This window comes from Pan paniscus, chromosome 19 (assembly GCF_029289425.2).
Source record: "Pan paniscus chromosome 19, NHGRI_mPanPan1-v2.0_pri, whole genome shotgun sequence".
Taxonomy (NCBI): domain Eukaryota; kingdom Metazoa; phylum Chordata; class Mammalia; order Primates; family Hominidae; genus Pan; species Pan paniscus.
In genome coordinates, this window is record NC_073268.2 from 28,629,593 (window position 1) to 28,650,856 (window position 21,264).

Genomic DNA, 21,264 nt, shown 5'->3' on the forward strand with positions numbered 1-21,264 from the left:
CCTCATTGAGCTCTGATCCAGCAGACCTAGAGGGCTGGGAATCTAGGAATCTAAATTTAACAACCTAGGAATCTAATTTTAACAAACTTCAGGTGATTCTGACTTGTCATTCCTGGGAACCACTAAACACAGTAGGAGCTCAATAAATATTGTTTAAAGTAACATTTTAATTTACTGAAGTATATAATTCATTTCCTAATTCTTTAGGATTAGAGTCTAATGTAACTGAGTCCTGAGTGTGACAGAACAATGCACTAGTATGTACAAAAGTCCACAAAAACAAGCAGCCTTTATTGCAGTATTACAAAACACTTTTCATTTTGGCAATATTTTACAACGCATTTAGCTCCAAGGGTTGGGGAGAAGGTTGGAAACTAAAGGGGGAAATCTCAACAGACATTTCTAAAAGAAAAACTGTCCCAGCCCTCCCACCCAAATAAAAATCCAAATGTCACTTAATTTCACTACCCAAGAAGAGGCCACGAGGAAAGCAGCAGGCAAAACTCTGGCAATTTCACTATGGATCATGTCAGAGACAAAGGAACATTCAAAACAGTCATCAGTATGGTCGGTTGCGCTGATCATTTCTGTAGTCGTTTCTAGGAATGAAAAATAAAGAGCCGGACTAAATTCTAATTTTCTACGAAGGGGGAGCATTAGACACTTCTTCAGGGTACTAGTGATTGGCATCAGCTAGACAATTTCTAAAGAATGACACCGTGCCTCATTTATTTCTATACTCCTAGAAGATACTTAAATGTCTAATTTACCAGCTTTAAGATTCACAAAGTTCCTAGAAGAAGCTTTGCTTCACTCTCTTAAAAATTTTCCACTTAAAACTCCAAACCACAAATATTTCAGAAGATCAGAAACTGTCCCAGTTCCAGCACTCTAAATAGGAGAGTGGCATAGTGGAATGAGCAAGCACTTACATGTATGAATTCTGGATCTGCCACTTACTATGTGACCTTGGAAAAGTTACACTAAATGACTGACTCTGTAAAATGGGAAGTATACCTACTTCATAGGAATGACAGAAGGACTAGAACTAAAGAATATAAGAACACTTTACAGTACTGGCCATACAGTAAGCAGTGTTCAATAGATGGTAATTAGGTTACTCATAATTACTAATAGCTAAAAATTATAAAGTGCTTACTCTGGGCCAGCAACTAGTACAACGTAATCTAATACAAGTCTAAAAAGGACGTCTTATTAGCCCCATTTTACAGATAAGAATACTGACACTCCAAAGGATTAAGGAATTTTCCTAAGATCACACAGCTAATAAGTGGTAGAGTTAGAATTGAAACCCAGACAGTCTGCTTCCCAACTTCATGCTCTTAACCATATTCTATACTAATTCTCACTGCCTTATATTGCCGCTGGCATACAGGTCCTTAGTATAATAATTGAAGTTACTTTCTATCATTGGTCTTCTTCTGCCTCTACACCATTCGTGTGCACAAGGCATTCCCATCAGTGGTTTTCATCTAGAAAAGTTATCAGAATCTCCAGAAAAACTGCAGGGTAGAATATATGATCTGAAAAAGAACCACCCTATGAAAGGTATGTTCCTTCACTTAGATTAGGAACTCCTGATTTACACAGTTTCAAGTTATTATCTCTCAATCTCAATTATCTTTATGAGAAAAAAAAATACACAGATACACCGAAACAAATAAAGATTTATGAATAAGAATTTCCAGCAGGTGGACGGGCGCAGTGGCTCACGCCTGTAATCCCACCACTTTGGGAGGCCGAGGTGGGTGGATCACGAGGTCAGCAGATGAGACCATCCTGGCTAACACGGTGAAACCCCGTCTCTACTAAAAATACAAAAAATTAGCCGGGCGTGGTGGCCGGCGCCCATAGTCCCAGCTACTTGGGAGGCTGAGGCAGAATGGCGTGAACCCAGGAGGCGGGGCTTGCAGTGAGCCAAGATTGCGCCACTGCAAAGAATTTCCAGCAGGTGCTGTGGCTCATATCTGTAATCCAAATACTTTGGGAGGCCAAGACAGGAGGAATGCTTGAGGCCAGGAGTTTGAGACCAGCCTGGGCAACATAGTGAGACCCTGTCTCTACAGAAAATAAAAAAAATTGGCGAGGTGTGGTGGCACACACCTATAGTTCCAGCTACTTGGGAGACTGAGGCAGGAGTGTTGCCTGAGTCTAAGAGTTTGAGGTTACAATGAACTATGATCATACCACTGCACTCTAGCCTGGATGACAGAGCAAGACCCTGTCTGTCACTAAATTTAATTTTTATTGTCTCTAAAAAATAAAAATTAAAGTTAAAAAATAAAAAGTTCCAAAACAAAATTTTTGAAATTGCTAAGCAGGAAACTAAATCATCTTCTCCATCCTGAGAGAAATGGCAATGGGAAATTCAAGTTCCAAAAAATTGTTAAAAAGAAAATGTGGTTCAAATCCCCCAATCTAGGTGCAGTGAGATAAAAAGGTTAATAAACACATTCTAATACTCACCTTCCTCCCATTTTGCCTCCATAGCCACCTCGGTCTCCTCCGTAGCCCCCACCTCGGTCTCCTCCATAGCCGCCACCACTCCTGTCTCCTCCATAGCCTCCACTTCGGTCTCCACCGTAGCCACTGCCACCACCACGGTCTCCTCCATAGCCCCCCCGGCTTCTGTCTCCTCCATAGCCTCCTCGATCTCCTCCATAACCTCCTCGATCTCCTCCGTAACCTCCTCGATCTCCTCCATAGCCTCCTCGGTCTCCACCATAGCCTCCACCTCGGTCTCCTCCATAGCCACCTCGATCTCCTCCATAGCCACCTCCTCGGTCTCCTCCATAGCCGCCTCCTCTGTCCCCACCATAGCCGCCGCCTCTGTCCCCACCATAGCCACCCCCACTTCTGTCTCCACCATAGCCGCCCCCACTTCTATCTCCGCTGTAGCCACCACCGCTGCTTCTGTCTCCACCATAGCCACCCCCACTTCTGTCTCCACCATAGCCGCCTCGGTCTCCACCTCTGCCCCCACGACCTCTGTAGCCCCTCTCTCCACCGTAGCCTCTCCCCCGGAAATCTGCAAGGTAGAAATGCAAACAATGAGGCCAGCAGAAACAACGTAAAGCCCCCTTAATGCTAGTCAGAAGATAAGCACGATGCAGATGCTATTAAAAGGCTGACCCACCTCCTCCTGAGGGACGAGAGTCCTCTGGTCTAGGCTCATTGCACTGATTGCAGGAATTCCTTCGAGCAAAGTTCATATTTCCACATGACCTAAGAAAGGAGGAAAATATAATGCTCCTATACAGTTTCTAATGGACTCAGAACCCCTTTCTGTATCCTCCACAGCCCCAATCCCAACCTCTACTCTCACCAAAGTAAACAAGACACTTACGGATTAGGGCAAACCCAATCCCCACTTTTGGGGTCTCCACCTCTCCCTTGAAAGCCTCCACGACCTCTATATCCTCCACGGCCTAGGGGGATGGGGCCAGGGGAGAAAAATCAGCAGCAGATATTAACAAAACAGAAGAAAAGCATCAGATAACATAAGAGTAGATACCCATCAATACTTAGGCAGCACTCTGCAAATTAACCCCTTATACCAGGGCTTTGTAATTCTTTGATTTGGGTCTTGTACTTAGTAAACAGAGGACCTTGAAAACAGACCCTAAGCACACAACACAGTGCAAATAATGCACTAGAAAACTTCAAAGTCCATTTTCTGTAATACAGGTTGAGTATCCCTTCCCCCAAATACTTGGGACCAAAAGTGTCTCTGATTTTGGATTTTTCAGATTTTGAAATATTTGCCTTATACTTGCGAGTTGAGTAGCCCAAATCCAAAAACCCAAAATCTGAAATGCTTCAATGACCATTTCCTTTGAGCATTATGTCGGTGCTCAAAGTTTTGGATTCCAGAGCATTTCCTATTTCAGATTTTCAAACTTAGGATGCCTAACCTATACCCTACTTAGTTTGAGAATCTCCATGATGAAGATTAGGTGAGAAGACAAAAACTCCAAATGTAAGGATATGAATGCAAAGGCCACAGTAACATCCACCCACAAAACAGAAAAAGAAAAAAGACAAGAATATGAATCCATTAGAAATAAAGAAGCTGGGCTGGGTGCAGTGGCTCACACCTGTAATCCAAGCACTTTGGGAGGCCAAGGCAAGCAGATCATCTCAGGTCGGGAGTTCGAGACCAGCCTGACCAACATGGAGAAACCCCATCTCTACTAAAAATACAAAATTAACTGGGCATGGTGGCGCATGCCTGTAATCCCAGCTACTTGGGACGCTGAGGCAGGCGAATCACTTGAACCCGGGAGGGAGAGGTTGCGGTGAGCCAAGAACGCGCCATTGTACTCCAGCCTGGGCAACAAGAGCGAAACTCTGTCTCAAAAAAAAAAAAAAAAAAAAAAAAAAAAGCTGGCAGTAACTGTATCAGGCGGCTTAAAAACTGGTCAGATTAATTACCTAATTAGGTATCATTAAAACAATTGCCTCGCCAAGCACGGTGGCTCATGCCTGCAATCCCAGCACTTTGGAAGGCCAAGGTGGCTGGATCATGAGGTCAGGAGTTTGAGACCAGCCTGGCCAACATAGTGAAATCATCTCTATTAAAAATACAAAAATTAGCTGGACATGGTGGCGCACGCCTGTAGTCCCAGCTAGTTGGGAGGCTGAGGCAGGAGAATCGCTTGAACCCGGGAGGCGGAGGTTGTGGTGAGCCGAGATCACGCCACTCCACTCCAGCCTGAGCAACAGAGTGAGACACCATCTCAAAAGAAACACAAAAACCAAAAAAAAAAATTGCCTCCTGATTTCCAAGTGAACAGCAAATCACAATACAGCTTTCCAAAGGGATTTCTACAACCATTTCCCACTACTTTCTTAGCTATTACAATATCCCATTTACCTAATATATTCAGTACCTGAACTCATTTTAAGATACAGGGAAAAAGACCTAGCGAGAGAAAAAGCAGTAGCAAGTTCACACAAATAGAAACAGAGTATGAACTCAAACTTAAACCCTTGGATAGCATCCAGGACTGTACGCAGCAAGGATCTTACCTCGCCGCCCACCTCCACTTCCACCTCCTCTCATGAATTCAGGTCTTCTAGTGGCAAAGGACACTTTAATGATGTTGCCATGGAATTCTTTTCCTAAGAAAAAAGAAATCAGCTTTGAAGCAATGCTACTCTATACCTCCACCTGTCAACAAAAATGAAAAAGTCTTGGAAATTTTTAGTTTCAGAGGAGTAACTGACATGTCCTCACAGAAATTCAAATGCAAAGAGTCAAGATAACAGTGCTAAAAGTGACATTATCTACTGAAAAGAGCATATCTGTCACTGGGAGACAGTCACTTCTTACTAAGCTTAAAAAAAAACAAAAACAAAAAACAAGGCGGAGTGGTGTGTGTCTGTAGCACCAGTTCCCAGCTACTCAGGAGGCTGAGGTGGGAGATCACTTGAGTCCAGGAGCACGAGACCAGCCTGGGGAAGGAGATGGTGTCAGGGGTGGAGAAAAAGGCCAGGTGCAGTGGCTTGTATCTGTAATCTCAGCACTTTTGGAGGCTGAGATAGAAGCCTCACTTGAGGCCAAGAGTTTGAGACAAGCCTGAGGAACGTAATGAGACCCTTTCTCTGAAAAATTTTTTTAATTAGCTAGGCATGGTGGCATGCGCCTGTAGTCCTAGCTACTCAGAAGGCTGAGGCAGGAGGATTACTTGAGCCTGGGAATTCAAGGCTGCAGTGAGCTATCATCGTGCCACTGTGTACTAGCCTGGAAGACAGTGTGATACTCTCTCTCAAAAAAAAAAAAAAAAAAAAAAGCTGGGCGTGATGACTCAAGCTTGCAATCACAGCACTGTGGGAGGCCAAGGAAAGCTTGGGGCTCAGGAGTTTGGGACCAGCCTGGGCAACATGGTGAAACCCTGTCTCTACAAAAAATACAAAAAAATTAACTGGGTGTGGTGGCACCTGTGGTCCTAGCTACTTGGGAGGCTGAGGTAGGAGGATCACCTAAGCCCAGGAAGTCAAAAAAAAAAGAGTCAGGTGCACATGTCTACCTGTTCCCATGGGGGAAAAAAAACTAAAACCTGTATCTAATATTTTTACATGGGAAAAAAAGCCAGCTGTAGAATATGTGAAGTATGGTACCATTTGTTTATTTAAGGGAATGAATACGTGTGCAAGTGCAGTAACATGTACCTATTTATCTACACATATGCTTATATGCATTGCCTACTGTGCTTACTAGGGGACACAAGATCACTGGGATTCAAAGGTGAAAAAGAAACTCATATTTTACCATATGCCCTTGGTACCATTTGAAATTTTTTTATCATTTCCAAAGTAATATAGTAATTGGTAACTTTTTTAAAAATAGTAGTAAATAAGAATTGGCAAGATTTGAACTATGGAGTTAGGTTTAAAAGGCTCATATGCCCTATGGGCAAAAGTCACTATAATTTCTGAATATACCATATGCAAAAGACATAGCTTCATGACTCATTTCTCTCATTCTTATGAAAGCAGCAAAGTAAGAAAGAATGGACTTAGCCTTCAAGAGCAAGGTGATGAAGTCTGACAAATTAGTCTAAAAAAGTAAAGAATACAGAGATGGGGACAGATAGGGTACTACAATTTCATTTTTTTTTTTTGACGGAGTCTTGCTGTGCGTCACCCAGGCTGGAGTACAGTGGCGTGATCTCGGCTCACTGCAACCTCCAACTCCCGGGTTCAAGCAAGTCTCCTGCCTCAGCCTCCTGAGTAGCTGGGATTATAGGCGCTCACCACCGCGCCTGGCTGATTTTTGTATTTTTAGTAGAGATGGGGTTTCACCATGTTGGCCAGGCTGATCTTGAACTCCTGACCTTGTGATCCACCTGCCTCAGCCTCACAAAGTGCTGGGATTACAGGCATGAGCCACCACGCCTGGCCTACAATCTCATCTTTAAAGAAGTAAAAGAGCTGGCCCAGTGCGGTGGCTCACGCCTGTAATCCCAGCACTTTGGGAGGCTGAGGCGGGTGGATCACGAGGTCAGGAGATGAAGACCATCCTGGCTAACACAGTGAAACCCCTGTCTCTGCTAAAAATACAAAAAATTAGCCGGGCGTGGTGGCATGTACCTGTAGTCCCAGCTACTCGGGAGGCTGAGGCAGGAGAATGGCGTGAACCCAGGAGGCGGAGGTTCAAGTGAGCCGAGATTGCGCCACTGCACTCCAGACTGAGCAACAGAGCAAGACTCAGTCTCAAAAAAAAAAAAAAAGTAAAATAACGCAATTATGTTTTTGGAAGATGGAGGTACAATAATCTTGAAACTGAAAGGAACTGCAAGTGTCTGTCAATCCAGCATAGTTAAGTATTTTGGAAAGAGTAGATCCAGCACGGCTGAGTTTGAATCCTGACTCTGCGACTTACTCTATGATCCTGGAAATTACTTAGTTTCTCTATGCATCAGTTTCACTCTCTGTAAAACGGGAGTAACAGGGCATATGTCTCATAAGATTATTATGAAGATAAAATTGAGTTAATGCGTGTAAGGCTCTTAAAGTTGTGCTTAGCTCATAAACCTCAGTAAACATGCAGTAAGTGTTAGTTACTATTAAATTAGGGTGCAATAAAAATGATGAATTTGTAACATGGGGAAATGACTACCTTTAAATGTTAAATGAAAAATACCGTAACACAAAACTCTATTTGGAGTATTACAAGATACATCTTAAAACACCAGAAGGAAAATTATTAAGAAATATTATCGGTGGCTACCTTTGAGTAGAGGGCTATAGATGTTTTACTCATTTCTTCTACTTTCTGTTAAAAAAAGTATCTCGGCCGGGCGCGGTGGCTCACGCCTGTAATCCCAGCACTTTGGGAGGCCAAGGTGGGCGGATCACAAGGTCAGGAGATCGAGACCATCCTGGCTAACATGGTGAAACCCTGTCTCTACTAAAAATACAAAAAAATTAGCAGGGCGTGGTGGCGGGCGCCTGTAGTCCCAGCTACTGGGGAGGCTGAGGCAGGAGAATGGTGTGAACCCGGGAGGCGGAGGCTGCAGTGAGCCGAGATTGCACCACTGCACTCCAGCCCGGGAGACAAAGCGAGACTCCGTCTCAAAAAAAAAAAAAGTCTATTTCTTCTAAGTATGTATTAACTTTATATTTGAAGGGAAATTAGCCTAAATTTTACTTTATTTATTTATAGGGTTTTTTTTTTTGGAGACAGGTTCTCGCTCTGTTGCCCAGGCTGGAACACAGTGACTCAATCACAGCTCACTGCAGCCTCGACTTCCTGGGCCCAAGTGATCCTCCCACCTCAGACTACTAAGTAACTGGGACCACAGGTGCACACCACCATGTCCAGGTTATTTAAAAAAAAAAAAAACAAATTTTTTTTTGTTTTAGTAGAGGCAAGCTCTCACTATGTTGCCCAGGCTGGTCTCCAACTCCTGAGCTGAACTGATCCTCCTGCCTCAGCCTCCCAAAGCGCTGGGATTATAGGCATAAGCAATGCCACCTGGCCTAAATTTCAAACTATAAAGTCAGGGGATGAGAAATCACTTAATGGGTAAAATGTACATTATTCAAGTGATAGATACAGGAAAACCCCAGACTTTACCACTATGCAATATATCCATGTAACAAAATGCCATCTCTGTACCTTTTAAATTTATTTTTTTAAAAAGAAAAAATAACATACTGTCAACCAGGCCAACTCTCTACATCTGTATCAGGGTAGCCTCATGCACAAGGCATGATATAAGGAAATATGCTAGACCAACAACGATAGAGCTCATCTCATTTCTAAAGGTACATAAAAATTCTGGCCTGTATTCTTAATATCTGCAAAAGTAAACATGAATATAATCACTGTCAACCAGAGCATATTCTCACTTTCAGACTAGAAAACATTTATCCAACTTCATGCTGAAAACTATACGAATGAGGCATACCATCAAACCAGTCAATGGCTGCCTTAGCTGAAGGAGGGTCATCAAATGACACTGTTGCCTCCCCCTTTGGCTTTCCTGTGTCCTTGTCTGTATAAAGATTTATCATTGGTTTTCCGGTCTTCTTATTTGTCTGAGGAAAAACCGAAACACTTGGTGTTAGCATTTTTAAAATAAGTAATCATGTATCATTTAGATAATCAAAGATTTATTTTTTTACAAGGAATTCACACATTCATACTATAAAATACTATGCACCTAGTAAGTTACCTGTAGGTTTAGACAAGCATGACTCTCTAAGCTACACTAAGTGAAAACCAAGCTATAAAAATGATATAGTATACTGTTTTATCTATGTATAATTTTTTTTTTTTTTAATTGAGACAGGGTTTCACTCTGTCACCCAGGTTGGAATGCAGTGGCACGATCATACTCAATGTAGCCTCAAATTCCTGGACTTAAGTGATCCTCCCACCTCAGCCTCCCGAGTAGCTGGGACTACAAGCAAGTGCCACCACGCCCGGCTTTTTTGTTGTTGTAGAGATGGGGTCTTGCTATATTGCTCAGGATGGTCTCAAACCCTTGGCCTCAAGCGATCCTCCTGCCTCAGCCTCCCAAAGTGCTGTGATTAAGTGCTGATTACAGCAATCAGCCACCACATCCAGTTTATAATTTCTTTAAATCCACAGAAATTAAATGTAGATAATGCTTCATGTAAATACGTAACTTTTTTTTGAGCTGGAGTCTCGCTCTGTTGCCCAGGGTGGAGTGCAGTGGCACAATCTCGGCTCACTGCAACCTTCGCCTCCCAGGTTCACATCACTCTCCTGCCTCAGCCGCCCAAGTAGCTGGGACTACAGGCGCATGCCACCACACCCGTCTAATTTCTTGTATTTTCAGTAGAGACAGGGTTTCATCGTGTTAGCCAGGATGGTCTTGATCTCCTGACCTTGTGATCCACCCGCCTTGGCCTCCCAAAGTGCTGGGATTACAGGTGTGAGCCACCACACCCGGCCGTAAATATGTAACTTCTAAAACATTACACTGGGATTTGGCTGGGATAAGACAAGGGAGAATTTTACTTTTTCAAAACTCTGTGAATTTAGGCCAGGCATGGTGGATCACGCCTGTAATCCCAGCACTTGGTGGGAGGCTGAGGTGGGAGGATCACTTGAGCCCAGGAGCTCAAGACCAGCCTGGGCAATAATAGGGAGACTCCATCTCTAAAAAAAAAAATTTTTAACTAGCTGGGTGTGAGGACATGCATTAGTGGTTCCAACTACTCAGGAGGTTGAGTTGGGAGGATCACTTGAGCCCAGGAGATTGAGGCTGCAGTGACCCATGATTATGCCACTGTACTCCAGCCTGGATGCAATGAAGCAAGACCCTGTCTCAAGACAACAACGACAACAACAAAATTACATATTTTGTGTGTAATTAATTCCTTAACAAATTATAACTCCCAAAAAAAGAAAAAAGTGAGTAGGCCGGGCACAGTGGCTCATTCCTACTGTAATCCTGGGACTTTGGGAGGCCGAGGTGGGCAGATCACTTGAGGTCAAGAGATCAAGACCATCCTGGCCAACACAGTGAAACCCCATCTCTACTAAAAATACAAAAATTAGCTGGGCGTGGTAGCGCCTGTAGTCCCAGCTACTCAAGAAGCTGAGGCAGGAGAATCACTTGAACCCGGAAGGCAGAGGTTGCAGTGAGCCGAGATCGTGCCACTGCACTCCAGCCTGGTGAAACAGTGAGATTCTGTCTCAAAAAAAAAAAAGAGTAATTCCACAGACACCAAAACAAGGGCAGATGTAAACTGATTTCAAGAAACTGCTACTATCTAAACATTACTAAGGCCGCTTCTAGTTGAAGAGATGAAAAACATATGCATGAAAATAGTGCAAAAGACGCTTTAGTGAACAATGAGCAATTACAAGATAATGTATTATCTCTAGCATAAACATTAAATAACCCCTCCCAAGAGCTATAACAACTTGAATTTGCATATATTTCAGTCTATAAAATGTTCTCAGCAATTCCTTTATTTCTCACAGTTATAAGAACTAAGCAGAGACTAATTTTAGAGTCCTAAGATGGAAGCTAAAGCACAGGTAGACTGTGGAAAGGTAAACACAAGCAAGGAATAAAATCTTCATCTATTCAACAAATTTAGCAAAGGTCTACAGACATAAACGAGCACGCGCATCACAAAATTTTAAGAGACAAGGCGTACTGAAGTATGTAGGCTTACTACATAGTCTATGTATTGTAATCAGAACATTAATTATGAGATTTTCAACATATAATATTTTTACTCACCTTGATAATTCCTATTTGTTTAAAGAACTCCCCAACTTGATCTGTAGACACACCCTCCCCAAGTCCTTGCACAAAGATTGTGTTGTTATCTGAATTATCAGATTCTGAATCTAAGAGAAAAAAAGTGATGGTTAATTTTACATATTCCTTGGTTATGACATTCTGTTCAGTAATCAAAGACAATAATTTATTGTCCAATATTCAATTGTTTCTATGACCAAAAGGAAAGGACCAATATAAGAACAACCTTATATAAACATGCAAAGTATTCACAATAATTATTTGATCAATTCTTACAACTAAATTTCAAGTAAAGTGGATCAAGTCCACACTATGTGAAATACCTATATACCAATTAAGGATGATCTTACAAACCTCACTCTTCAGATTCAGACATAGGGCTAAACGTCATGAAGAGATGGAGTTAGTTTAGCATTTCTTTCTCTGGAGAACTCTAATTCTTTACGGTTAAACATTTTTAAGATTCTCTAGTAGAAAATTCTCCACATCTGATACTTTGAACTTCCAAGCAAGCCACAAAGCAGAACTGCTGGTTTCCCATTCATTGCAATAAGCTTTGTATATACCAGAGTGCAGAGGCACCTTGTACATGTTACCTGACATGCACACTTTTGGATTAGTACAACAAAGAAAGAAAGATGTATAAAAATTCAGTCCATGAAGGGATAATTCAGAAATTGCCATCCACATAGAATACTTTGGCATCTTAATAAAAACAAAAGTTCTGATTTCAAATTTTTAGCTCAAATAGATTTTTAACCTCTAAATTATAACTTTCAACAGGCTCCACAGGTAAATCTGTAGCCTTGAATTTCATTTAAATAAAAAGCCACAGAAAATTAGTGACCTCTACCCAAAATAAGACAATTCTCTCATGTATGAATTCAGGTTTCTTGAATTCACTAAGTCAGCACACTTAAGCAGACTACCAATCCAACGTAGGATTTTCTTTCTTAAATAGTTTTTCTACTTCTAATTCCACAATGATATAAATTCTTTCATTAATCTGATTTGCAATAATTTTAAATAATTAATGCTAACTAGCAGTAAAAATTCAAGTATTTCTTCACGGAAGAAAGAATATGGGAAAGCACAAACAGCAATTTTCCCCAGCAAACTGTCCCATCAATACTCCTGAATTTTTCTAACACTTCTTTAGAAATAAAGCTCCCCAGCCGGGCGTGGTGGCTCACACCTGTATTCCCAGCACTGTGGGAGGCCGAGACAGGTGGATCTCGAGGTCAGGAGCTCAAGACCAGCCTGGCCAGCATGGTGAAACCCTGCCTCTACTAAAAATACAAAAATTAGCAGGGCATGGTGGCACGCACCTGTAGTCCCACCTACTTGGGAGGCAGACGCAGGAGAACTGCTTGAACCCGGCAGGTGGGGGTTGCAGTGAGCCAAGACTGTGCCACTGCACTCCAGCCTGGGCAACAAGAGCGAAACTCCGTCTCAAAAAAAAAAAAAAAAAAAAAAAGAAATAAAGCTCTCCAGTTCTGGCAGCACTATCAAATTAAATCTTCCTCCTGTACTAAGCCCCTCCAAACACACACTTTTCCCATCAAGGAAAAAAAACTAACATTTTCTTAATGGCAAAGTGACAAACCACCATAAACCTTACCAGCATCTGTTCTGGGTCCATAATCCCTGTGACCTAAGGGAAAAGAAAAGAAAAAAGAGCTATTTAAGGCAATTTATTTAAAATCATTAACAAAAAAAATAGTAATAAACCAAGGCATGAAAAGTCAATACTTCCAAAATCCTTGAAAGTCAACCATCACAGATTTACAAAGTAAATATATAAATTATGTTTTATTTAAAGTTTAGGAAATCAAGATGAATGTCAACATTTCCTTTAACTTGTCCTAGACAGCACCTGCCACTTTAGCATTATGCTAGTATCACTTTTGTTAAGCTCTGGTTGTAAAGGCTGATTGGACAACCCTAATAATTTAAAAACACCATGTCAGCTACCTTTATAAGAACAAATTGTCAAAATCCAGTGAAGGTGTCATTCATTGGTCACCACAGACTCTTTCATGCAAATTCACTGTGTAGAAAACCCATTGGACTGTTTTGAGATCAACTTTGGCTTTTTAATGTTTACTTTGATATATATATGTGTATATATATATATATAAAATTTTTTTTAAAGCACACAACACACACCAGCCTCAACAGAGTAAGAAAGGACTTTTGACTACATCTGCGGGATATTGGTGGCTTTTAGATTTATATAGCATTTCCACTGAAACATTTTGGGATACTCAGCACTTACCACCAAAATTTTTGAAGCCACCGCGGTCACCACCACTGCAGAGGAAAAATTGAAGAAATGATTTCTTCCTTAAGTCTCTAATGTGCTGAGCCCTGGGCTCAATCTACACTTAACTGTCACAAGTAGAGTGCTTAGGAAAACAGTAGCACCTCTAAGTTTTCAGTAAATTCCATTTCACAGAGTTCTAAATGTTGTTTCCATCTAAGTGTTTTCCCAAGGATCTATTTCCACAAGATGTCTTTTCAAGCTTATTACATATCTAATATACTCTTATTTCTAAATCTTCCCAACCCCAAGCCAAAGGGATACTATTAAACCATAACATAAAGCTGGAGGCACAGCATGAAAAATACTAAACTAGAGCAAGTATTTTTTCCAAAAGGTTATTATCTAAATATGAGAAAAAGAAAAAAGACTAGAAGAATAGAAAGCAAGGTTAAGATTTTGATGGTAGAACGGGAGAGAATAAAAACTTGAGTATTAGGATCTGCTATGATACCAAATAGTGGATTTTATGAGATGAATTTTAAAAGTGAAATACAAATATACACAAAAGTTGAGACTGAATAAAAGCAGTCTTAAAATTTCAAATCATTCAAAACCCTTATAAAAGACTAAAAGAGCATCACTTAAAAACCGCCCTCCTACTCCATACCCACTATACTACATCTCTTCACATCAGAGCTATGGAGGTTCATGCTGCCACATGCTCTGTACACTATCAGTAGTGCACATTACAGACAGCAGGCAACATATTCCAAACAGGACAACTTTTTTTTTTGAGACAGAGTCTCACTCTGTCACCCAGGCTGAAGTGCAGTGGTGGGATCTTGGCTCACTGCAACCTCCACCTCCCAGGTTCAAGTGATTTTCCTGCCTTAGCCTCCCTAGTAGCTGGGATTACAGGTACATGTCGCCACAGCCAGGTAACTTCTGTGTTTTTAGTAGAGATGAGATTTCACCATGTTGGCTAAGTTGATCTCCAGCTCCTGGCCTCAAATAATCCGCCCACCTCAGCCTCCCAAAATGCCAGGATTACAGGCACGAGCCACCACGCCAGGACATAGACTTTTATCTGGCAAATTAGAATCACAAGGACAGTGGTCCTTGTGAACATGGCTTTACGTAAGAAATCTAAGGTCTCTCTTATCAAGAAACTCTTTAAATACCCATCCAATAAAAGCTTGTTTCTCTTAACTGAATTCTGTAATCCTTTAAGATTCATATGCTAACATGGCAATAAAAACACTCAGAAGTTTTCTGATACCAGATGTTCTACTACTAATGATCTTATTCCACTATAACCCAAGAATCTAATCTAAAATACTGAAGTCTCTCACTGCTTAGAAATCTCTGCTTTATGGATACCAATCTTATGGCGGGTGGGGGGAGGAACCCTCAACTCAAGTGATTACCCTACCCTATAAATGGCTTTTCTGAGCCACACTGAGATAAAACACTCTGAAAAAAAATTCTCCCTTCTTAATACATCCATTCTATTTCACTATGAGGTAAAAATATTTCCACTTAGAGCTGCCTTAGGTACAGACACATGCATTTTAATTTGTTGTTACTTTTTATATGATTTCCAGGATGCCTTTTTAAGCAGGAGACTAAGGCTATTTCAAGGCAATATAGACAATATGAAACTCAGGCCCTTCCTATACAGTTTGCCACTGAATTTCTAAGACTCCTACTTCAGAACAGGCAGTACTAAAGCCCTCCCTTTACTTCTAAATGACATGTATATCACTGCTTAACTCTTTAAGAAAGGGAAGCCAACAGAGTTGAGATTAAACTGCTGAAAATATTATTAATAGAAACCAAGGTATCTCAGAGGTTTTTTTTTGTTTGTTTTTTCCCAGACGGAGTCTTGCTCTGTTGCCCAGGCTGAAGTGCAGTGGCGCAATCTTGGCTCACCGCAAGCTCCGCCTCCCGGGTTCATGCCATTCTCCTGCCTCAGCCTCCCGAGTAGCTGGGACTGCAGGCGCCACCACGCCCGGCTAATTTTTTGTATTTTTAGTAGAGACGGGGTTTCACTGTGTTGGCCAGGATGGTCTCGATCTCCTGACCTCGTGATCTGCCCGCCTCAGGCTCCCAAAGTGCTGGGATTACAGGTGTGAGCCACCACGCCCGGCCTCTCAGAGGTTTTTTAACTCCAAAAAGTGATAGAAAAGAACTTAAGCCCACGTTCTTATGCCAGTAGGTTAAAGTTCCGAGGATAAAGATGACTTTTAAAATGGGAAATTGGAGGTCACTGAGTTCACGAATAAGTGCTAGAAGAAATGCCTCTTACTTTGTTGCCATCTTAAGGGAATACCAAACCTGGCCACAATGGATGGAAAACATGCAATTTCATACATAGCTAGTTCCTATAATTTCCATTCTGGCCAGTAATATAACTTTGAACAACAGAAAAAGGACATACCCCTGGCAAAAATAAAGGGATATAAAACAAATGACATTTAAATAGGTTTATGATTTCCTATTCCTCCATATAATACATTTGAACATCATCTTTTTTTTTTTTTGCGACGGAGTCTCGCTCTGTCGCCCAGGCTGGAGTGCAGTGGCGCGATCTTGGCTCACTGCAAGCTCCGCCTCCTGGGTTCCCGCCATTCTCCTGCCTCAGCCTCCCGAGTAGCTGGGACTATAGGCGCCTGCCACCACGCCCGGCTAATTTTTGTTTTTGTATTTTTAGTAGAGACGGAGTTTCACCGTGTTAGCCAGGATGGTCTCAATCTCCTGACCTCATGATCCGCCCGTCTCGGCCTCCCAAAGCACTGGGATTACAGGCATGAGTCACTGCGCCCGGCCTTGAACGTCATCTTTACTGTGCATTTCCTTTGAAAATAAAGCAGCTGAAGATTTCAACACATGGCCATAAATTTGGAAATACCATAGTACACTGGAAAAAGAACTAGTCTTCAAGAGACTCAGGGTATAGTCTTAATTATAACTAATCAATCTTGAAAATCTGGACATGTCAGTGGTTCTCCATAAGCTTCAATCTCCTTAACAAAATAAGGGTCTGTCCCCCTACTAATCAAAACGTGATGGAATATAAGCGTAAGCATAGCCTGGAAGGTTCTGAGAAAAGCAGGATCTCAGGCCCCACCCTAGACCTACTGAATAAGAACCTGCATTTAATAAGATCCCCCAAGTAATTCATATGCACATTTAAGTCTAAAATGTCAAGACATTTGGTTTAGGCATTGATCTAGATGATCTGTAATTTTATGCAAAGCCTTCTTTCAAGTTCAAACGTTTCAATCATTTTCTATCTCCTTATTAGAAAATTATCCTTTTTAAGGAATTTATTAAATACAGAAAATAACCTTCAAGTAGTACTATTAGATATTAACAGAAGATGTGCCTGAGGTTAACAATCTTTCTTTCAAATCTGCATTAATGTTACAAGTCCCTTTTCTACATGCTAAGGCAAATCAAGACACAAAGGTACTTGAACATCTATGAGTCAAGATGTTGACACAACAAATTTGCTTTAATTCCCAGAAAAAGCAGAAAACATTTACACATAAAGAATTCCTGAAGTAGCAGAGATATTTAACAGAGACATAATATAAGCATACTCAACTTTATTGGCAGAGTACCCCCTGCATAAGAAAACTAGCTGTTTTTTTTGTTTGTTTTTTGAGATGGTGTCTTGCTATTTTGCCTAGTCTGGTCACAAACTCCTGAGCATCAGTGATCCTCCCACCTCAGCCTCCTAAGTAGCTGGGACTACAGGTACATGCCACAGCCCCCAGCTAGTTGCATATTTTTTTTTTTTTTTTTCCTGAGACAAGAGTTTTGCTCCTGTTGCCCAAGCTGGAGTGCAATGGTGCAATCTCGGCTCACTGCAACCTCCAACTCCCAGGTTCAAGCGATTCTCTCACGTCAGCCTCCGGAGTAGCTGGGATTACAGGCACCTGCCACCATGCCCAGCTAATTTTTGTATTTTCAGTAGAGACGGGGTTTCACCATGTTGGCCAGGCTGGTCTTGAAGCCCTGACCTCAGGTGATCCACCTGCCTCAGCCTCCCAAAGTGCTGGGATTACAGGCGTGAGCCAATGTGCCCAGCCAGTTGCATATTCTTGACCCAAACACAGACAGTTCCCCCAAGTTCAAAACCACAACGAGCAGCCCACACGAAGGCATACTCTGAGGGTTCTTTCACTGTTACAGCAGTACATATTTCAAAGAGACAACAGATTCCATTTCAGATGCTTCTCAAGAAAGAAAAAGTTCTTTGACAGAATCTCTACTCCAGGTCTCTTTTTTTTTTTTTTTTTTTTTTGAGATGGAGTCTCGCTCTGTCTCCCAGGCCAGAGTACAGTGGCACGATCTCGGCTCACTGCAACCTCCGCCTCCTGGGTTCATGCCATTCTCCTGCCTCAGCCTCCCGAGTAGCTGGGACTACAAGTGCCCGCCACCACGCCCGGCTAATTTTTTGTATTTTTAGTAGAGATGGAGTTTCACCATGTTAGCCAGGATGGTCTCGATCTCCCGACCTCGTGATCCATCCGTCTCGGCCTCCCAAAGTGCTGGGATCACAGGTGTGACTACCACGCCCAGACTCCAAATCTTTTAATTAAAAAAAAATAATAAAAATAAAATAAAAACCTAACTATATCTATTTATGGACTAAAACTGCCAAGAAGTAAAAGGACAATGCAGGAATCTCTATTCTTAGAAAATTTCACTAACTAGAGAGAAAGGACTTAGCTAAAAATGGAGAAAGGTTAGCTTAAAAACCCATGCTGTGCTTGGGTTTTCAGACTACTAAATCCAGAATACAATTTTCTGAGTGTGAGGAAAAGACCAACATTAATTCCACATTTAAGTGACTCAATGGATTTAAGTACTATTCTTAATAACAGCTGTATTTACATTTTATTTCCTCCTATGTCTTACATGTATGGTAAAAAGGCTTTCTGGATTCAGCATTTATCAACATCTCAGGAGGCCAACAATCTATCATTCTAGAGCTGCACTGTCCAATACAGTATCCACTACCTACATGTGGCCTGTTGAGCACTGGAAATGTAGCCAGTCTAAATTAAGATGTGCTCTAAATGCAAAATACAAAATGGATTTCTAAATTTTAATATGAAAAAAGGAATGTACAGTACTTTTTTTTTTTTTTTTAACATTTGAAGAGGTATGGGGCGGAGGGGGAAATGGAATTTGACAGACTCACTATTGCCCAGACTGGAGTGCAGTGGCTATTCATAGGCACAATCATAGCTCACTGCAGCCTTGAACTCCTGGGCTCAAGCAATCCTCCTGCCTCAGCTTCCCAAGTAGCTGGGACTATAGGCGTGTGCCACAGTGCCCAGCTAATTTTTTCATTTTTAAAAGATGACATCTTACTATATTGCCCATCTAGTCACAAACTCCTAGCCTCAAGCAATCCTCTTGCCTCAGCCTCACAAGTAGCTAGGATTACAGGCGCAGGCCATCATGACCAACAAAAAGAAATTTTTTATACTGATTGCATGATGAAATATTTTGAATATATTGAGTTAAATAGATTTTCTCATTTGTTTATTTGTGCTGTTTTCTTTTTAATGTGGCTATTAGAAAATTTACAATTAACTATATGGGTCACATTTGTGACCTCCATTGTATTTCTATTGGGCAATGCTGTGCTAGACTCACCAGAACGTATACATATTTTTACTTTTTAGACTGATGTATACAGTGCCCTTGTATACATGTGTATTTCTATGGCAGTTAACTGAATACTCTTTTAAGAGGGAGAAGATCCTCAAAAATCTGGATTTTAGGCTTGACACATTAAAGCCTGAAACAGCTACTAAATTTGATGGCATACTAATAATGAAAAGCAATTATTTATTAAGTTCTGGCAATTTTAGAAGGTGTTAATCACAATGCTAAAATTAAAAATCACTGGGAGAATTTATGCCCTTAACTTCTAGTCCACTAAGATGTCCATGTCAATTTTAGATGACAGTAAGAAATTTTCTTTTTTTTGCTACAATTGCTTTTTCAAAGAAAAAGATTAAGTTTCCTGTAGTCCCTATAATCTTCACTTATCTCTCTTTCACACTTGGAAAGCTGATGGTTTCTTTTTGACCGGGAATTCTTCTTCTAGCCAGGCAATCACACCATCTGTAAGTCCAAGAATGTCCCATCCTTTACCTTATATCCAATCCTCATCCACAAATTATGCCCCTTCTTTTTTTTTTGCGATGGAGTTTCGCTCTTGTTGCCCAGGCTGGAATGCAATGGTGTGATCTCAGCTCACTGCAACCACCAACTCCCAGGTCAAGTGATTCTCCTGTCTCAGCCTCCCGAGTAGCTGGGATTATAGGCACCCACCATCATGTCCAGCTAATTTTTTGTATTTTTAGTAGAGACGGGGTTTCACCCTATTGGTCAGGCTGATCTCGAACTCCTGATCTCAGGTGATCCACCCGCTGTGCCTTCCAAAGTGCTAGAATTACAGGCGTGAGCCACCATACCTGGCCCATGCCCCTTCTTCTTTTAATATAAACCCAACTAATGCCAGATATTCTTCAAACAGCCCCCAAAAGAACTATTTTTTTTTTTTGCGACGGAGTCTTGCTCTGTTGCCCAGGTTGGAGTGCAGTGGTGCGATCTCAGCTCACTGCAAGCCCCGCCTCCTGGGTTCACGCCATTCTCCTCCCTCAGCCTCCAGGGTAGCTGGGACTACAGGCGCCCGCCACCACACCCGGCTAATTTTTTTGTAGTTTTAGTGGAAATGCCTCGGCCTCCCAAAGCGCTGGGATTACAGGTGTGAGCCACCGCACCCGGCCAAGAATTGCTATTTTTAATTTGACTGAGAACACAAATGGGAGTGTTGATGAAGACTAATGAAAAATGTTTGGGTATTCTGGTACTTAAATGCAAAACTGTGTGGGAAAAAAAAAATCTTAAAACAGGGCATCTATATTCAAATTCAAAACATTTTATCCCAATAAATAAGCTAAAAAGCACATCTTTAAAAAGATGTTATGACACATAAAAATAATTTTATGTCATGACACATAAAAATAATTTTATGTGTTATGACACATAAAAATAATTTTATGTGTCATGACACATAAAAATAATTTTATGTGTTATGACACATAAAAATAATATGAACTTCAGCCAGGCATGGTGGCTCACACCTGTAATCTTGGGAGTCCAAGGCGGGCAGATCACGAGGTCAGGAGATCGAGACCATCCTAGCTAACACGGTGAAACCCCATCGCTACTAAAAAAAAAAAAAAAAAAAAAAAAAAAATTAGCCGGGTGTGCTGGCACACGCCTGTAGTCCCAGCTACTCAGGAGGCTGAGGCAGGAGAATTGTTTGAACCTGGGAGGTGGAGGTTGCAGTAAGCTGAGATGGTGCCACTGCACTCCAGCCTGGGCAACAGAGCGAGACTCCATCTCAAAAAAAAAAAAAAATTATATGAACTTTAAATTTCAGTATCCATAAATGAAGCTTTACTGGAACACAACCCTGTTTATTCATTTACATATTAATTACGGCTGCTCTGGTGCTCCAAGGGCAGAGATGAATAGTTACAATAGAAACCATATGGTTCACAAAACCCAAAACATTTACTATCTGGCCTTTCACACAGTTTGCCAACTCAATATAAAGAGTAATCAGCATCCATACGGATTTCTAAAAAAGGCCTTTCATGAACATCTCAACAAATAACAGAGTAT

The 21,264-nt window shown here is 41.3% G+C and overlaps 1 protein-coding gene across 2 annotated transcripts in view; it reads right to left on the reverse strand.

Moving 5' to 3' along the window:
• Positions 1–270: 270 nt before the first annotated feature.
• Positions 271–21,264, reverse strand: part of TAF15 (TATA-box binding protein associated factor 15) — a 37,755-nt gene continuing 16,761 nt past the window's right edge. For both annotated transcript variants that reach the window (XM_034942066.4, XM_003846217.6), the window contains exons 8-16: positions 13,555–13,589; positions 12,898–12,930; positions 11,256–11,365; positions 8,940–9,069; positions 5,053–5,145; positions 3,368–3,449; positions 3,158–3,246; positions 2,488–3,049; positions 271–599 (exon numbers count right to left, since the gene is read on the reverse strand). In XM_034942066.4, coding sequence (XP_034797957.1) covers positions 560–599; positions 2,488–3,049; positions 3,158–3,246; positions 3,368–3,449; positions 5,053–5,145; positions 8,940–9,069; positions 11,256–11,365; positions 12,898–12,930; positions 13,555–13,589 — 1,174 coding nt within the window. In that variant the 3' untranslated portion in view covers positions 271–559. The remainder of the gene's footprint in view (positions 600–2,487; positions 3,050–3,157; positions 3,247–3,367; positions 3,450–5,052; positions 5,146–8,939; positions 9,070–11,255; positions 11,366–12,897; positions 12,931–13,554; positions 13,590–21,264) is intronic.